This window comes from Oncorhynchus gorbuscha, linkage group LG15 (genome assembly GCF_021184085.1).
Source record: "Oncorhynchus gorbuscha isolate QuinsamMale2020 ecotype Even-year linkage group LG15, OgorEven_v1.0, whole genome shotgun sequence".
NCBI classification, from domain to species: domain Eukaryota; kingdom Metazoa; phylum Chordata; class Actinopteri; order Salmoniformes; family Salmonidae; genus Oncorhynchus; species Oncorhynchus gorbuscha.
Genome location: NC_060187.1, coordinates 3440568 through 3459582, shown reverse-complemented (window position 1 = coordinate 3459582; position 19015 = coordinate 3440568). Strand labels below are relative to the sequence as shown.

The window sequence follows — 19015 nt, the reverse complement described above, 5'->3', positions numbered from 1 at the left end:
TGTCCATCATGTCAACCAACCGACCAGTTGGTTGACCAGACAGACAGGAAGGACCAGTTGGTTGATACAGACAAACAGACAGGAAGGACCAGTTGGTTGACAGACAGACAGACAGACAGACAGACAGACAGACAGACAGACAGACAGACAGACAGACAGACAGACAGACAGACAGACAGACAGACAGACAGACAGACAGACAGACAGACAGACAGACCAGACAGACAGACACAGACAGACAGACCCAGACAGACAGACCAGACAGAAGACAGACAGACAGACAGACAGACAGACAGACAGACAGACAGACAGACAGACAGACAGACAGACAGACAGACAGGAAGGACCAGTTGGTTGAGACAGACAGACAGACAGACAGACAGACAGACAGACAGACAGACAGACAGACAGACCCACCCACCCACCCACCCACCCAGCCAGTTGGTTGATACAGACAGGAAGAACCAGTTGGTTGATACAGACAGGAAGAACCAGTTGGTTGATACAGACAGGAAGGACCAGTTGGTTGACCAGACAGACAGGAAGGACCAGTTGGTTGATACAGACAGACAGACAGGAAGGACCAGTTGGTTGACCAGACAGACAGGAAGGACCAGTTGGTTGATACAGACAGACAGGCTGATAGACAGGAAGGACCAGTTGGTTGACCAGACAGACAGGAAGTACCAGTTGGTTGATACAGACAGACAGGCTGATAGACAGGAAGGACAGGGAAAGAGTAGCCTGCTCCTTATGCTGAGTTCAGTTTCAGGAGCACTGTATCATTAGCCTGGTCCCAGATCTGTTTGTGCCATTGCCAACTTTATTTCTCATGTTTGGCATGACAGCACTGTCAGACTGGCGCTCAGGCTACTGTACAATGAATTCAATGATATGAACTCTTAAGGCTGGAGCAGAATAGTGTCTGTTTGGTATTGGCCTTTGTGCGAAGGATTACATAACTTCTCAGAAAATAGAATGAATGACTTTGAACCTTGTAGTCATTGGTTCTATTTCTATACCAAGCTCTCCCAGGAAGGACTGTTGTAGAGGTTGTAGTCATTGGTTCTATTTCTATACCAAGCTCTCCCAGGAAGGACTGTTGTAGAGGTTGTAGTCATTGGTTCTATTTCTATACCAAGCTCTCCCAGGAAGGACTGTTGTAGAGGTTGTAGTCATTGGTTCTATTTCTATACCAAGCTCTCCCAGGAAGGACTGTTGTAGAGGTTGTAGTCATAATGTATTTCTATACCAAGCTCTCCCAGGAAGGACTGTTGTAGAGGTTGTAGTCATAATGTATTTCTATACCAAGCTCTCCCAGGAAGGACTGTTGTAGAGGTTGTAGTCATAATGTATTTCTATACCAAGCTCTCCCAGGAAGGACTGTTGTAGAGGTTGTAGTCATAATGTATTTCTATACCAAGCTCTCCCAGGAAGGACTGTTGTAGAGGTTGTAGTCATAATGTATTTCTATACCAAGCTCTCCCAGGAAGGACTGTTGTAGAGGTTGTAGTCATTGGTTCTATTTCTATACCAAGCTCTCCCAGGAAGGACTGTTGTAGAGGTTGTAGTCATTGGTTCTATTTCTATACCAAGCTCTCCCAGGAAGGACTGTTGTAGAGGTTGTAGTCATTGGTTCTATTTCTATACCAAGCTCTCCCAGGAAGGACTGTTGTAGAGGTTGTAGTCATTGGTTCTATTTCTATACCAAGCTCTCCCAGGAAGGACTGTTGTAGAGGTTGTAGTCATAATGTATTTCTGACCCAAGCTCTCCCAGGAAGGACTGTTGTAGAGGTTGTAGTCATTGGTTCTATTTCTATACCAAGCTCTCCCAGGAAGGACTGTTGTAGAGGTTGTAGTCATAATGTATTTCTGACCCAAGCTCTCCCAGGAAGGACTGTTGTAGAGGTTGTAGTCATTGGTTCTATTTCTATACCAAGCTCTCCCAGGAAGGACTGCTGTAGAGGTTGTAGTCATTGGTTCTATTTCTATACCAAGCTCTCCCAGGAAGGACTGTTGTAGAGGTTGTAGTCATAATGTATTTCTGACCCAAGCTCTCCCAGGAAGGACTGTTGTAGAGGTTGTAGTCATTGTTCTATTTCTGACCAAGCTCTCCCAGGAAGGACTGTTGTAGAGGTTGTAGTCATTGGTTCTATTTCTGACCCAAGCTCTCCCAGGAAGGACTGTTGTAGAGGTTGTAGTCATAATGTATTTCTGACCCAAGCTCTCCCAGGAAGGACTGTTGTAGAGGTTGTAGTCATAATGTATTTCTGACCCAAGCTCTCCCAGGAAGGACTGTTGTAGAGGTTGTAGTCATTGGTTCTATTTCTGACCCAAGCTCTCCCAGGAAGGACTGTTGTAGAGGTTGTAGTCATAATGTATTTCTGACCCAAGCTCTCCCAGGAAGGACTGTTGTAGAGGTTGTAGTCATAATGTATTTCTGACCCTAGTTCACCCTGACCCAGCTCAGACAGTCCTACATGCCTGCTCTCTCTTTCAGACGTGAAGAAAGAAGCACTGACCTGGAGGAGACCAAAGAACCGTCGTACCAGCTGTTAGGTCAATACTTCCACAGGAAGAGGTAGGTCTAGTCATACTACAGTTGTCTTCCTGTTAGGTCCTATTGCTTCCTGTTAGGTCCTATTGCTTCCTGTTAGGTCCTATTGCTTCCTGTTAGGTCCTATTGCTTCCTGTTAGGTCCTATTGCTTCCTGTTATGTCCTATTGCTTCCTGTTATGTCCTATTGCTTCCTGTTATGTCCTATTGCTTCCTGCTGGGTCCTATTGCTTCCTGTTATGTCCTATTGCTTCCTGCTGGGTCCTATTGCTTCCTGTTATGTCCTATTGCTTCCTGCTGGGTCCTATTGCTTCCTGTTATGTCCTATTGCTTCCTGTTATGTCCTATTGCTTCCTGTTATGTCCTATTGCTTCCTGTTAGGTCCTATTGCTTCCTGTTATGCCCTATTGCTTCCTGTTATGTCCTATTGCTCCCTGCTGGGTCCTATTGCTCCCTGCTGGGTCCTATTGCTTCCTGTTAGGTCCTATTGCTTCCTGCTGGGTCCTATTGCTCCCTGCTGGGTCCTATTGCACCCTGCTGGGTCCTATTGCTCCCTGCTGGGTCCTATTGCTCCCTGCTGGGTCCTATTGCTCCCTGCTGGGTCCTATTGCTCCCTGCTGGGTCCTATTGCTCCCTGCTGGGTCCTATTGCTTCCTGTTAGGTCCTATTGCTTCCTGTTAGGTCCTATTGCTTCCTGTTAGGTCCTATTGCTTCCTGTTATGTCCTATTGCTTCCTGCTGGGTCATATTGCTTCCTGCTAGGTCATATTGCTTCCTGTTCAGTTACTTGAGGAGTGTTGCCTTGGAGCTTCCTGTAATCGTTTCAACCCCTCCCTCCACTGTCCATTGGAACAGAGTTTGGTTTTGTGATTGGGTGTCCCCACTCCTCAGCTTGAAATGTCTCCCTCAAAATGCTAGCTTTTCGCTGGCATAGCTGGCTAAGACATTGCCAAGAGGACGCTCGGGTATGTTTTTGTGAGAACGAGAACTCAAGGAGTGGTGATGGACAACGATGCCTGTTGGACCAGCATTACCGGGGGACTGTCTCAGTCATCAGTAATTATGTTGTGTTAATCACCAGCAGACCGTCTGGGTGACAGACAGTGGGACTCACTGTTAAATAGATTATTAGTACATTCCTGTGAGGTACAGGACCAGGGCTAACTTTATTCATTTAATGACGTGTTTGTCTTTAGGCTACTGAATCGGTGGTTCAGAGGGGGCTGCCATTAGTGCTGAGCAATTGGGGTGTGGGGGGGGGGGGTAGTAGACTGTTGGCCTTGTCCCTGTAGACTAGACTGTTGGCCTTGTCCCTGTAGACTAGACTGTTGGCCCCTTGTTGGCCTTGTCCCTGTAGACTAGACTGTTGGCCTTGTCCCTGATGCTGGCCTTACTAGTCCTTGTCCCTGTAGACTGACTTGGCCTTGTCCCTGTACTAGACTGTTGGCCTTGTCCCTGTAGACTAGACTGTTGGCCTTGTCCCTGTAGACTAGACTGTTGGCCTTGTCCCTGTACTAGACTGTTGGCCTTGTCCCTGTAGACTAGACTGTTGGCCTTGTCCCTGTAGACTAGACTGTTGGCCTTGTCCCTGTAGACTAGACTGTTGGCCTTGTCCCTGTAGACTAGACTGTTGGCCTTGTCCCTGTAGACTAGACTGTTGGCCTTGTCCCTGTAGACTAGACTGTTGGCCTTGTCCCTGTAGACTAGACTGTTGGCCTTGTCCCTGTAGACTAGACTGTTGGCAGGACAGAAGTAGTGCCACTCTCTCTCTCTCTCTGCTGTCGGCTCTATATTACTGTCCCCTATGTTGCTGAATCAGAGCTCAGACATTACAACTCACTAGAAGGAAAGATGTGGGAGTCTGGAGATATACAGCGTGTGTTCAGTGTTTTGGATTTTCCAACTGCAAAAAAATATTGGCATCTTTTGTTCATCTTCAGAACTGTAATTACCTGTGTGTGTGTGTGTGTGTGTGTGTGTGTGTGTGTGTGTGTGTGTGTGCTACCTGTGTGTGTGTGTGCTACCTGTGTGTGTGTGTGCTACCTGTGTGTGTGTGTGTGCTACCTGTGTGTGTGTGCTACCTGTGTGTGTGTGTGTGTGTGTGTGTGTGTGTGTGTGTGTGTGTGTGTGTGTGTGTGTGTCTGTGACTGGTGTTCCGGACGCATCCCAAAGGGTGTGGGGGGGGGGGCACGAGCTCTGGGGCCCCATGTGCCTGTCATCGGTGTCATAAAAAGAAGGGATGTATACATTATTTTGACAGTAACTCTCCAGAAGGTCCTTCAGAAACATTTATTTGTGTGTGTGTGTGTTTCTTGTGCTTCAGGAATGTGACTGAAAAAAGTGCCTCAGGCCTTTTTAAAAAGAATGTAACTGATTGAAACTAAGGGGATATGGGTGAACAAATGCTGTTGTCAAGGCTACGACGTTGCCAGTGGGATGAGTGGCGCTTCCTCAGGTGTTCCGTAGCTCATATCAGACCCGAGAGAGAGAGCCTGATGCTTCTCAGGTAGATCTTTACGAGTTTTAGTTTAGAAAACCATCTCTCAACGGGAGCGACAGTTACAGGGATGGTTAAAATCAGCCTGATTGTCGTTGCGAAGTCAGGGGAAACTGGACGGAAGGGCGTGGTGCTTCAAATACAGCCGTTCTGCGACATCTTTAGTTCTGTGGACGGGTCGTTCTGTGGACGATAAACTGGCAGATTCAAACAAGTAGCCTAGTGTTTTCAGAACGTTGGGCCAAGTAGCCTTGTGTTTAAGATCGTTGGGCCAAGTAGCCTTGTGTTTAAGAACGTTGGGCCAAGTGGCCTAGAACGTTGGGCCAAGTAGCCTTGTGTTTTCAGAACGTTGGGCCAAGTAGCCTAGAATGTTGGGCCAAGTAGCCTTGTGTTTTCAGAACGTTGGGCCAAGTAGCCTAGAACGTTGGGCCAAGTGGCCTAGAACGTTGGGCCAAGTAGCCTTGTGTTTTCAGAACGTTGGGCCAAGTAGCCTAGAACGTTGGGCCAAGTGGCCTAGAACGTTGGGCCAAGTAGCCTTGTGTTTTCAGAACATTGGGCCAAGTAGCCTAGAACGTTGGGCCAAGTGGCCTTGTGTTTAAGAACGTTGGGTCAAGTGGCCTAGAACGTTGGGCCAAGTAGCCTTGTGTGTAAGAACGTTGGGCCAAGTAGCCTAGAATGTTGGGCCAAGTAGCCTTGTGTTTAAGAACGTTGGGCCAAGTAGCCTAGAACGTTGGGTCAAGTAGCCTTGTGTTTAAGAACGTTGGGCCAAGTAGCCTAGTGTTTAAGAACGTTGGGCCAAGTAGCCTAGTGTTTTAAGAACGTTGGGCCAAGTAGCCTAGTGTTTGAAGAACGTTGGGCCAAGTAGCCTAGTGTTTTAAGAACGTTGGGCCAAGTAGCCTAGTGTTTTAAGAATGTTGGGCCAAGTAGCCTAGTGTTTTAAGACCGTTGGGCCAAGTAGCCTAGTGTTTTAAGAACGTCGGGCCAAGTAGCCTAGTGTTTAAGAACGTTGGGCCAGTAACCCGAAAGGTTGGTTTGAATCCCTGAGCCGACAAGGTGTAAAATCTGCCTTTGTCCTTGAGCAAGACACTTATCCAGAGCAATTAGGGTTAAGAGAGTCTCCCAAATGACTAAAATGTCAACATAAATCTTTTAGTGGACAAGCATTCTTGAAAAAATAAGTTTGGTTCATGTTGGTGACATGTGTTAACATTGCCAAAGCAAGTGAGGTAGATAATATATAAAGTGAAATAAACAATAAAAATTAACAGTAGACATTACACATACAGAAAGTTTCAAAACAATAAAGACATTACAAATGTCATATTATACATATATATATATACAGTGTTTTAACAATGTACAAATGGTAAAGGACACAAGATAAAATAAATAAGCATAGATATGGGTTGTATTTACAATGGTGCGTGTTCTTCACTGGTTGCCCTTTTCTCGTGGCAACAGGTCACAAATCTTGCTGCTTTGATGGCACACTGTGGAATTTCACCCAGTAGATATGGGAGTTTTTCAAAATTTGATTTGTTTTCGAATTCTTTGTGGATCTGTGTAATCTGGGGGAAATATGTCTCTCTAATATGGTCATACATTGGGCAGGAGGTTAGGAAGTGCAGCTCAGTTTCCACCTCATTTTGTGGGCAGTGAGCACATAGCCTGTCTTCTCTTGAGAGCCATGTCTGACTACGGCGGCCTTTCTCAATAGCAAGGCTATGCTCACTGAGTCTGTACATAGTCAAAACTTTCCTTAATTTGGGTCAGTCACAGTGGACAGGTATTCTGCCGCTGTGTACTCTCTGTGTAGGGCCAAATAGCATTCTAGTTTGCTCTGTTTTTTTTGTTAATTCTTTCCAATGTGTTAAGTAATTATCTTTTTGTTATCTCATGATTTGGTTGGGTCTAATTGTGTTTCTGTCCTGGGGCTCTGTAGGGTGTGTTTGTGTTTGTGAACAGAGCCCCAGGACCAGCTTGCTTAGGGGACTCTTCTCCAGGTTCATCTCTCTGTAGGTGATGGCTTTGTTATGGAAGGTTTGGGAATCACTTCCTTTTAGGTGGTTGTAGAATTTAAAGGCTCTTTTCTGGATTTTGATAATTAGTGGGTATCGGCCTAATTCTGCTCTGCATGTATTATTTGGTGTTCTACGTTGTACACGGAGGATATTTTTGCAGAATTCTGCGTGCAGAGTCTCTCTCTCTCTCTCTCTCTCCACTTCAAATGTTTTCCAGCCTGTCAGTTTATACTCTGAGACACATTTATTTTAATACAAGCTGGGCCCACAGTAGAAGTAGCAGGAATAGGTGAAATCCTAACAGGATTAAAGATAGCTTTAAGGGAGGATGCTACTGACTTTAATGATAGCACGGTGGTGATAATCTGATTACCTATTTTTTTTTTATATATATTTTTTATAGCTTGACGTTACACAAGGGTTTTTAGTCCCAAATGGCACCCTACTTCCTACATAGTGCACTAGTTTTGACCTGGACCCAGGTTAATAGGGTGGTATTTGGGACTCTGCTGCATATTCCTTCCCAGCTCTCTCTCTCTCTGTCTGGGGGCTCCAGCCATCCTGTTGCTGTACCAGTCAGTCTCTAGCTTGGTGTCTTTTTGTGCATCAGCTGCTATAACAGTTTGTTCTGCTGAACCTTGAATCAAGGCACAACTTCTATACAGTGTATCAAACATATAAAAGTTGATTATGTTAATGCCATGACCCCATATGTATTTTGGTAAATAAACACAACATTGTCTTATTTAATATTGTAAACCAGATTTTCTATCAAGTATCAACATAATCATTGACTTTTGTAAACAAACGCAGTAAACATACACAGTAAACAAACAGTGCATAAACACAGTAAACATACATAGTAAACATACACACAGCAAGCATAAACACAGTAAACATACACAGTAAACATACACAGTAAACAAACACAGTAAACATACACACAGCAAGCATACACACAGTAAACAAACACAGTAAACACACACAGCAAGCATACACACAGTAAACAAACACAGTAAACATACACACAGCAAGCATACACACAGTAAACAAATACAGTAAACATACACACAGCAAGCATACACACAGTAAACAAACACAGTAAACACACACAGCAAGCATACACACAGTAAACAAACACAGTAAACATACACACAGCAAGCATACACACAGTAAACAAACACAGTAAACAAACGCAGTAAACAAACACAGTAAACAAACACAATAGTTAACCCAGCCACTGGTACTTTTGATAACTTCTCTTTTTTAATTGAATAAAAATAAGATAAAAATGATTGTATTTCTATTATAAATATTCCTAAAAGCCAAGATAATTGATATAGATTTTATAGAGGAATAAATGACTATGGCCAATCTCACTGTACTTCCACATTGTAATACAGTCCTACTGCCATGTTTTAAAATATGAAACATTGTCTTCTGTTCCCCTTTTTTAAGCAGAGTCTACAGTCCCACACATCTCAAGTTCAACAACCGCAGTAGTATTTTATCACGGTTCCTCCAAACTATGAAGGAGAATTATAAAGCCCTTTTTATTCCTCTCAAAGGGACTACAGTTAATGAAACACTAGATGCTCTCTCAACCACATTATCCTATTCAGCAGTCTGTCTATCAGTGAACCCCGAAACCCCCTAGGTATCCCAAATAACATCCTATTCAGCAGTCTATCAGTGAACCCCGAAACCCCCTAGGTATCCCAAATAACATCCTATTCAGCAGTCTATCGGTGAACCCCGAAACCCCCTAGGTATCCCAAATAACATCCTATTCAGCAGTCTATCGGTGAACCCCGAAACCCCCTAGGTATCCCAAATAACATCCTATTCAGCAGTCTATCGGTGAACCCCGAAACCCCCTAGGTATCCCAAATAACATCCTATTCAGCAGTCTATCGGTGAACCCCGAAACCCCCTAGGTATCCCAAATAACATCCTATTCAGCAGTCTATCGGTGAACCCCGAAACCCCCTAGGTATCCCAAATAACATCCTATTCAGCAGTCTATCAGTGAACCCCGAAACCCCCTAGGTATCCCAAATAACATCCTATTCAGCAGTCTGTCTATCAGTGAACTCAGAAACCCCCTAGGTATCCCAAATAACATCCTATTCAGCAGTCTATCAGTGAACCCCGAAACCCCCTAGGTATCCCAAATAACATCCTATTCAGCAGTCTGTCTATCAGTGAACTCAGAAACCCCCTAGGTATCCCAAATAACATCCTATTCAGCAGTCTATCAGTGAACCCCGAAACCCCCTAGGTATCCCAAATAACATCCTATTCAGCAGTCTATCAGTGAACCCCGAAACCCCCTAGGTATCCCAAATAACATCCTATTCAGCAGTCTATCAGTGAACCCCGAAACCCCCTAGGTATCCCAAATAACATCCTATTCAGCAGTCTGTCTATCAGTGAACTCAGAAACCCCCTAGGTATCCCAAATAACATCCTATTCAGCAGTCTGTCTATCAGTGAACTCAGAAACCCCCTAGGTATCCCAAATAACATCCTATTCAGCAGTCTGTCTATCAGTGAACTCCCCTAGAAACCCCTCAGCAGTCTATCCCAAATAACATCCTATTCAGCAGTCTGTCTATCAGTGAACTCAGAAACCCCCTAGGTATCCCAAATAACATCTTATTCTCTTGGAAGTGCAATACTGTTCACAAGGGGCTCCAGGTCATCTATAGGGAACGGGGTGCCATTTTGGGACACAAACAAGAACTCTTAGGATGCCTTTTAATCAGCTCTCACTTCATTTCAAGATGTTATCTATCCTAGCAGCCCCTCGATTGGGGAGAGATTTTGTTTTGAGATGGGCTTTTTTTTACCCTCTTAAGTCATCCAAGTGGATCTCTTGTCAACAATTAAACCTAAAGCTTGATTAACAAGAGCAATTAGTCAAAGGATCCTCTTTAAGGAGACTAAATCCAAGGAGGATGAGATTATCTGCTTTCTTTTAAATAAGGATAATCGTTGTATTAAGGGTTTGATTGCCTTCTAGTTTGACTTGTCTAAGTCATGATTTCTGTGTTAGACTTCATTTAGAAGCAATTTTAAGCAGGTTTTCCCATTCAGACTTTTGAGGGAGCAGATAGATTACAGAGTAGTGTAGTGAAAACACTGGCTTGTTTTAATTTGGTGCCTTACCATCGGTCTCTGAAGAGATTGGTTCATCGCTGTCTGTCTCTGAAGAGATTGGTTCATTCAGCAGTCTGTCTCTGAAGAGAAACCCCTGGTTCCCAAATAACATCCTATTCAGCAGTCTGTCTCTGAAGAGATTGGTTCCCATCATCCTATCAGGTCTCTGAAGAGATTGGTTCCCATAACATCCTATTCAGCAGTCTGTCTCGGAAGAGATTGGTTCATCGCCTATTCAGGTCTGTCTATCAGTGAAGAGAAACCCCTGGTTCATCGCTTATTCTCTTGGTGCAATCTGTTCAAAGAGATTGGTTCTATAGGGAACGGTCTCGGAAGAAACAAGAACTCTGGTTCAATCAGCTCTCGGTCTTTGAAGATGTTATCTTCATAGCAGCCCCTCGGTCTCTGAAGAGATTTTGGTTCATCTTAAGTCATCCAAGTGGTCTCTGAAGAGATTGGTTCATTAACAAGAGCAATTAGTCAAAGGTCTCTTTAAGAGATTGGTTCATCGCTGTCGGTCTTGGAAGAGATTAAGAGGTTCATCGCCGTCTGTCTCTGAAGAGATTGGTTATCGACTTCGGTCTCGGAAGAGATTGGTTCATCGAGGGTTCATCGCAGTCGGTCTCGGAAGAGATTGGTTCAAGAGATGGTTCATCCGTCGGTCTCTGAAGAGATTGGTTCATCGCCGTCGGTCTCTGAAGAGATTGGTTCATCGCCGTCGGTCTCTGAAGAGATTGGTTCATCGCCGTCGGTCTCTGAAGAGATTGGTTCATCGCCGTCGGTCTCTGAAGAGATTGGTTCATCGCCGTCGGTCTCTGAAGAGATTGGTTCATCGCCGTCTGTCTTGGAAGAGATTGGTTCATCGCCGTCGGTCTCGGAAGAGATTGGTTCATCGCCGTCGGTCTCTGAAGAGATTGGTTCATCGCCGTCGGTCTCTGAAGAGATTGGTTCATCGCCGTCTGTCTCTGAAGAGATTGGTTCATCGCCGTCTGTCTCTGAAGAGATTGGTTCATCGCCGTCGGTCTCTGAAGAGATTGGTTCATCGCCGTCGGTCTCTGAAGAGATTGGTTCATCGCCGTCGGTCTCTGAAGAGATTGGTTCATCGCCGTCGGTCTCTGAAGAGATTGGTTCATCGCCGTCGGTCTCTGAAGAGATTGGTTCATCGCCGTCGGTCTCTGAAGAGATTGGTTCATCGCCGTCGGTCTTGGAAGAGATTGGTTCATCGCCGTTTATTATGATTATTTTTTATCTTTTCCACTGTCTGGGATGGGGAGCCGCTTGGTCCAGGTTTAATAGTAGATTTTACGTTGTTTAGACGCTGGCCTAAAAATAGTGCTAATGATTGTTTATGACAACTGACTACGATTCCTTCTTACTGAAAATGCCCCCCCAAAAAATAATGAAGACCTAGCATTGTATCCTCTGAAAAGACAGTATAGTGCCGACAAGTAGCATTAACCCTGACCTCTTAGTGCTGCCGGGTCAGAGTTCACGCACTCACTGATTCCTCTGGGATTAGTTCATCGCTCGGCTCGGAAGAGATGGTTCATCTGCCCCAAGATGGCAGGTTCCCTCATAGTGCACTACTGTTGACCAGGGCCCACAGGGGTGCTCTGCTCTACTTTGAACCGAGCCCTATGGCCTGCGGTCAAAAGTAGTGCACTATATAGGGAATAGGGTGCCATTTGGGAAGCAGATTCACTCAGGAAGAAATAGGACTAGTGCCCTGTCTCTGACACACACGATGACAGATGCCAGCTTAGCCCCATGCACGTTGGCTCAATAGAGATGTTTTCTTTGTTTAAAACACAAAGTCAATATTGACCTGTCAATGCATGATGATGCCCTACTGCTAACACAGTCTACAGGGGTCAGAGGGGAAAGCCCTACTGCTAACACAGTCTACAGGGGTCAGAGGGGAAAGCCCTACTGCTAACACAGTCTACAGGGGTCAGAGGGGAAAGCCCTACTGCTTCACAGTCTACAGGGGTCAGAGGGATTGGCCCTACGCTAACACAGTCTACAGGGGTCAGAGGGGAAAGCCCTACTGCTAACACAGTCTACAGGGGTCAGAGGGGAAAGCCCTACTGCTAACACAGTCTACAGGGGTCAGAGGGGAAAGCCCTACTGCTAACACAGTCTACAGGGGTCAGAGGGGAAAGCCCTACTGCTAACACAGTCTACAGGGGTCAGAGGGGAAAGCCCTATTATTATGCTAACAGTCTACAGGGGTCAGGGGGTTTAGCCCTACTGCTAACACAGTCTACAGGGGTCAGAGGGGAAAGCCCTACTGCTAACACAGTCTACAGGGGTCAGAGGGGAAAGCCATACTGCTAACAGTCTACAGGGGTCAGAGGGGAAAGCCATACTGCTAACAGTCTACAGAGGTCAGAGGGGAAAGCCCTACTGCTAACAGTCTACAGGGGTCAGGGGGGAAAGCCCTACTGCTAACAGTCTACAGGGGTCAGAGGGGAAAGCCCTACTGCTAACAGTCTACAGGGGTCAGGGGGGAAAGCCCTACTGCTATCACAGTCTACAGGGGTCAGAGAGGAAAGCCCTACTGCTATCACGGTCTACAGGGGTCAGAGGGGGTAGCCCTACTGCTAACAGTCTACAGGGGTCAGAGAGGAAAGCCCTACTGCTATCACAGTCTACAGGGGTCAGAGGGGAATGCCCTACTGCTAACAGTCTACAGGGGTCAGAGGGGAAAGCCCTACTGCTAACAGTCTACAGGGGTCAGAGGGGAAAGCCCTACTGCTAACACAGTCTACAGGGGTCAGAGGGGAAAGCCCTACTGCTAACAGTCTACAGGGGTCAGAGGGGAAAGCCCTACTGCTAACAGTCTACAGGGGTCAGAGGGGAAAGCCCTACTGCTAACAGTCTACAGGGGTCAGAGGGGAAAGCCCTACTGCTAACAGTCTACAGGGGTCAGAGGGGAAAGCCCTACTGCTAACACGGTCGACAGGGGTCAGAGAGGAAAGCCCTACTGCTATCAGTCTACAGGGGTCAGAGGGGAAAGCCCTACTGCTAACACAGTCTACAGGGGTCAGAGGGGAAAGCCCTACTGCTAACAGTCTACAGGGGTCAGAGGGGAAAGCCCTACTGCTAACAGTCTACAGGGGTCAGAGGGGAAAGCCCTACTGCTAACAGTCTACAGGGGTCAGAGGGGAAAGCCCTACTGCTAACAGTCTACAGGGGTCAGAGGGGAAAGCCCTACTGCTAACAGTCTACAGGGGTCAGAGGGGAAAGCCCTACTGCTAACAGTCTACAGGGGTCAGAGGGAAAGCCCTACTGCTAACAGTCTACAGGGGTCAGAGGGGAAAGCCCTACTGCTAACAGTCTACAGGGGTCAGAGGGGAAAGCCCTACTGCTAACAGTCTACAGGGGTCAGAGGGGAAAGCCCTACTGCTAACAGTCTACAGGGGTCAGAGGGGAAAGCCCTACTGCTAACAGTCTACAGGGGTCAGAGGGGAAAGCCCTACTGCTAACAGTCTACAGGGGTCAGAGGGGAAAGCCCTACTGCTAACAGTCTACAGGGGTCAGAGGGGAAAGCCCTACTGCTAACAGTCTACAGGGGTCAGAGGGGAAAGCCCTACTGCTAACAGTCTACAGGGGTCAGAGGGGAAAGCCCTACTGCTAACAGTCTACAGGGGTCAGAGGGGAAAGCCCTACTGCTAACAGTCTACAGGGGTCAGAGGGGAAAGCCCTACTGCTAACAGTCTACAGGGGTCAGAGGGGAAAGCCCTACTGCTAACAGTCTACAGGGGTCAGAGGGGAAAGCCCTACTGCTAACAGTCTACAGGGGTCAGAGGGGAAAGCCCTACTGCTAACAGTCTACAGGGGTCAGAGGGGAAAGCCCTACTGCTAACAGTCTACAGGGGTCAGAGGGGAAAGCCCTACTGCTAACAGTCTACAGGGGTCAGAGGGGAAAGCCCTACTGCTAACAGTCTACAGGGGTCAGAGGGGAAAGCCCTACTGCTAACAGTCTACAGGGGTCAGAGGGGAAAGCCCTACTGCTAACAGTCTACAGGGGTCAGAGGGGAAAGCCCTACTGCTAACAGTCTACAGGGGTCAGAGGGGAAAGCCCTACTGCTAACAGTCTACAGGGGTCAGAGGGGAAAGCCCTACTGTGTTAACAATGATTTAGTTATTATGCTGTCATTATTTATATTTACTAAACAAATAAACAAACAAATAAAAACGCAACATGCAACAATTTAATCTATGGATTTCACGTGACTGGGAATACAGATATGCATCTGTTGGTCACCGATACCTGAAATAAATGGTCCTCGTAACGGGTCTCAGGATCTCGTCACGGGTATCTCTGTGCATTCAAATTGCCATCGATAAAATACAATTGTGTTTGGTGTCCGTAGCTTATGCCTGCCCATAACCCCACCGCCACCACGGGGCACTCTGTTCACAGCTCCGCCCACACGCCACCGTACACGCGGCCTGCTGTTGTGAGGTCGGTTGGATGTGCGACAACTTATGCTTTTAAGTGGTCAATATGGCAACAACATAAAAGAAACATTGACAGTTATACAATTGAGGACTGTGACCTTACCAGAAGCAGGGTTTATCTGAATATTTATCCGAGTAAGAGTAGAGAGAGCGTGATATATTGCTGTGCTTTTTTTATTTTAGGGTTTATTCTTTAGGAGCTAAAGCCGATCACGGTCTGGAGAGAAGGCATTGAGGTATTTTTTGCATATGAAGAAAAAAAAGATTAGTCCTACAATAATATGTAGAAGATAGTTTGTGAAATGTGTGTGAAAGCCACAGCAGGAGGTTAAAAGAGAGGAGTCCGTTTTTTAAAATATATTTTTTATACAGCTTCAAATCGTTTAATATAGCTTATACTTCACTAATGCTCTCATGTCACCAAGCGTCCCAAATGACACCCTCACCCTATTCCCTATGGGTCCACGGTCAAAAGTAGTGCACTGAATTAGGGAATAGAGTGCCAGCCCTGGTCAGAGTTAGTGCACTAAGTAGGGAATAGAGTGCCAGCCCTGGTCAGAGGTATGCACTAAGCCCAATAAGTGCCAGCCCTGGTCAAAAGGTGCACTCTGTTAGAGTGCCAGCCCTGGTCAGAGGTAGTGCACTAAGTAGGGAATAGAGTGCCAGCCCTGGTCAGAGGTAGTGCACTAAGTAGGGAATAGAGTGCCAGCCCTGGTCAGATGTAGTGCACTATATAGGGAATAGAGTGCCAGCCCTGGTCAGAGGTAGTGCACTAAGTAGGGAATACAGTGCCAGCCCTGGTCAGAGGTAGTGCACTATTCCAGCCCTGGTCAGAGGTAGTGCACTAAGTAGGGAATAGAGTGCCAGCCCTGGTCAGATGTAGTGCACTATGGGAATAGAGTGCCAGCCCTGGTCAGAAGTGCACTAAAAATAGAGTGCCAGCCCTGGTCAGAGGTAGTGTAAGTAGGGAATAGAGTGCCAGCCCTGGTCAAGGTAGTGAAATAGAGTGCCAGCCCTGGTCAGAGGTAGTGCAAAGTAGGGAATAGGGTGCCAGCCCTGGTCAGATATATTTTTACTAAGCCAGCCCTGGTCAGAGGTAGTGCACTAAGTAGGGAATAGGGTGCCAGCCCTGGTCAGAGGTAGTGCACTAAGTAGGGAATAGAGTGCCAGCCCTGGTCAGATGTAGTGCACTATATAGGGAATGAGTGCCAGCCCTGGTCAGAGGTAGTGCACTAAGTAGGGAATACAGTGCCAGCCCTGGTCAGAGGTAGTGCACTAAGTAGGGAATAGAGTGCCAGCCCTGGTCAGAGGTAGTGCACTAAGTAGGGAATAGAGTGCCAGCCCTGGTCAGATGTAGTGCACTATATAGGGAATAGAGTGCCAGCCCTGGTCAGAGGTAGTGCACTAAGTAGGGAATAGAGTGCCAGCCCTGGTCAGAGGTAGTGCACTAAGTAGGGAATAGAGTGCCAGCCCTGGTCAGAGGTAGTGCACTAAGTAGGGAATAGAGTGCCAGCCCTGGTGCCAGTAGGGTTTTAACTACAGGAGCAAAGTGGTTTGGGTTGTAAAGATAATGTGAATGGCCATTTCTAGCAGAGTTTCAGTTTCAAGTTGCAAGTTTTTTTCAATTTTAAATGAGTCTTATGTACGGGATGCTCATGGTATACATCGCCCAACGAAATGCTCACATGCAGGTTCCTTCTGGACAATGCAAGAACAACAAATAATGAAAACATACCAATACGAACAAAGTAAATGTCTTGAGTATAAAATAATAAACAGTTCAGGAAGGTAGAAATTATAGTCCAATATTTGTGTGTATTGTGGGGGGGGACAGGGGGACAGGGGGACAGGGTATGAACTGAGCAAGATAATAGCAGTCTGGTGATTGTGATGATTGTGTGTGTGTAGCATGAATGTACACAGTGTATAAAAGGTTAGCACGTTTCTTATATTGAGTTGCAACTCCATTTTTTGCTGTCGTCGTCACCACACCCCCTACTGGATGGGAGGGAGCACGGCCCCGGTAATGTACAGGGCCATCTTCACCCCCTACTGGATGGGAGGGAGCACGGCCCCGGTAATGTGCAGGGCCATCTTCACTCCCTACTGGATGGGAGGGAGCACGGCCCCGGTAATGTGCAGGGCCATCTTCACCCCCTACTGGATGGGAGGGAGCACGGCCCCGGTAATGTGCAGGGCCATCTTCACCCCCTACTGGATGGGAGGGAGCACGGCCCCGGTAATGTGCAGGGCCATCTTCACTCCCTACTGGATGGGAGGGAGCAGGGCCATCTTCACCCCCTACTGGATGGGAGGGAGCACGGCCCCGGTAATGTGCAGGGCCATCTTCACCCCCTACTGGATGGGAGGGAGCACGGCCCCGGTAATGTGCAGGGCCATCTTCACCACCTGCTGGAGGGCCTTGTGGTTTGTGGACAGATCAGTTTCCAGTACCAGGCCCGTGATTCAACTGGTCAGGACGCTGTCGATGGTGCAGCGGTTTGGAGAGGACCCGGATGGCGTGCCAATTTGTTTCTCTCCAGACGCCTTAGGAAGTAGAGACGTCGTTGCGCCCTCTTGATGTGGGGGCGTCGTTGGTCCATGTCAAGTCCTCTGTGATGTGGACGCAGATGACAGCAGGTGATGCTCTTGTCCATGTGTGTTACGTCCGTGTGAATAGTGATGGAAATGGTACCTTCCGTGGATCAGTTGGAGCAGTAGTTGATTTGGAGTGGATCCAGTGTACCTGGCCAGTGATGTGGGCCTAACCAACCATTGATGACAACTTGATGTGGGCCATAACCAACCTCTTGATGTGGGCCATAATCAACTTGATGTGGGCCATAACCAACCTCTTGATGTGGGCCATAACCAACCTCTTGATGTGGGCCATAACCAACCTCTTGATGTGGGCCATAACCAACCTCTTGATGTGGGCCATAACCAACCTCTTGATGTGGGCCATAACCAACCTCTTGATGTGGGCCATAACCAACCTCTTGATGTGGGCCATAACCAACCTCTTCAACCTCTTTCATGATGACCTGGGTGAGCACAACGGGAGGCTTCGGGTTGGCACCACACCCAGCTGGATTTGTCCTTGTTGTCTGTGATAGACTGTATTCTTTGCCACATGCGATGTGAGTCTGAGTTGTCCAACATCAAGTCAAGTGTGAGGCTGTACCTGCTTGTCCTGTACGCGTGGCACGCGGGTTCGTTCTGCGTTGAATGCTGCAGTACAGGCTCTTAGCATTGCACGGATATCTCCGTTCACCCAGGGTTTTTGGTTAAAGTGTGTCCGGATGTTTTTTTTTCCTCAATGTGGATGGATGAGCCCTGGGTGGATTAATCTTTTGAACATATTTTAATCAGTATTGTCAAAACAGTCCTGAAGCATGGAGTCTGCCTCCTCTGTCCAGCGCCTCACTGTTCTGTGTTGGTGGCTGCCTTATGAGTTGCTGCTTGTAGGCGGGGAGTAAGAACAGAGAGACGTGATCTGATTGGCTGAAGTGAGGGGTGGGGATTGGCTGTATATGTGTCACAGATGTTTGTGTGTACATGGTTAAGCACGCTGGATCCTGTTGTGAGGCAGAATACATATTGGTAATATTTTAGACGGCCTTGGTTAAAGTCAACCCCCCCAACAGTAAACTCTACTTCCGGGTGAGAGGGTTCTTGAACAGTTCGCTGCGTGCTGCCGTGGTGTTTGCTTGAACACAGCTGTGATGATGATGATAATAACAGGTGAATTCTGTTGGCATATAGTGGGGTTTGGTCCCTCTGGGATTGAAGTGGGGTTAGCTCCCTCTGGGATTGAAGTGGGGTTAGCTCCCTCTGGGATTGAAGTGGGGTTAGCTCCCTCTGGGATTGAAGTGGGGTTAGCTCCCTCTGGGATTGAAGTGGGGTTTGGTCCCTCTGTGATTGAAATGGGGTTTGGTCCCTCTGGGATTGAAGTGGGGTTTGGTCCCTCTGGGATTGAAGTGGGGTTAGCTCCCTCTGGGATTGAAGTGGGGTTAGCTCCCTCTGGGATTGAAGTGGGGTTTGCTCCCTCTGGGATTGAAGTGGGGTTTGGTCCCTCTGGGATTGAAGTGGGGTTTGGTCCCTCTGGGATTGAAGTGGGGTTTGCTCCCTCTGGGATTGAAGTGGGGTTTGCTCCCTCTGGGATTGAAGTGGGGTTTGCTCCCTCTGGGATTGAAGTGGGGTTTGCTCCCTCTGGGATTGAAGTGGGGTTTGCTCCCTCTGGGATTGAAGTGGGGTTTGCTCCCTCTGGGATTGAAGTGGGGTTTGGTCCCTCTGGGATTGAAGTGGGGTTT

At 47.2% G+C, this 19015-nt stretch overlaps 1 protein-coding gene across 1 annotated transcript; it reads right to left on the bottom strand.

The window, feature by feature from the left end:
- Nucleotides 1-10886: 10886 nt before the first annotated feature.
- On the bottom strand, nucleotides 10887-16742 carry LOC123996446 (variable charge X-linked protein 3B-like). The gene is made up of 3 exons (XM_046299814.1): nucleotides 16702-16742; nucleotides 16388-16400; nucleotides 10887-11438 (listed from the first exon to the last, which is right to left on the bottom strand). Exons 1-3 carry the CDS (start codon nucleotides 16740-16742, stop codon nucleotides 10887-10889), a joined length of 606 nt encoding a protein of 201 aa, XP_046155770.1.
- Nucleotides 16743-19015: the final 2273 nt, after the last annotated feature.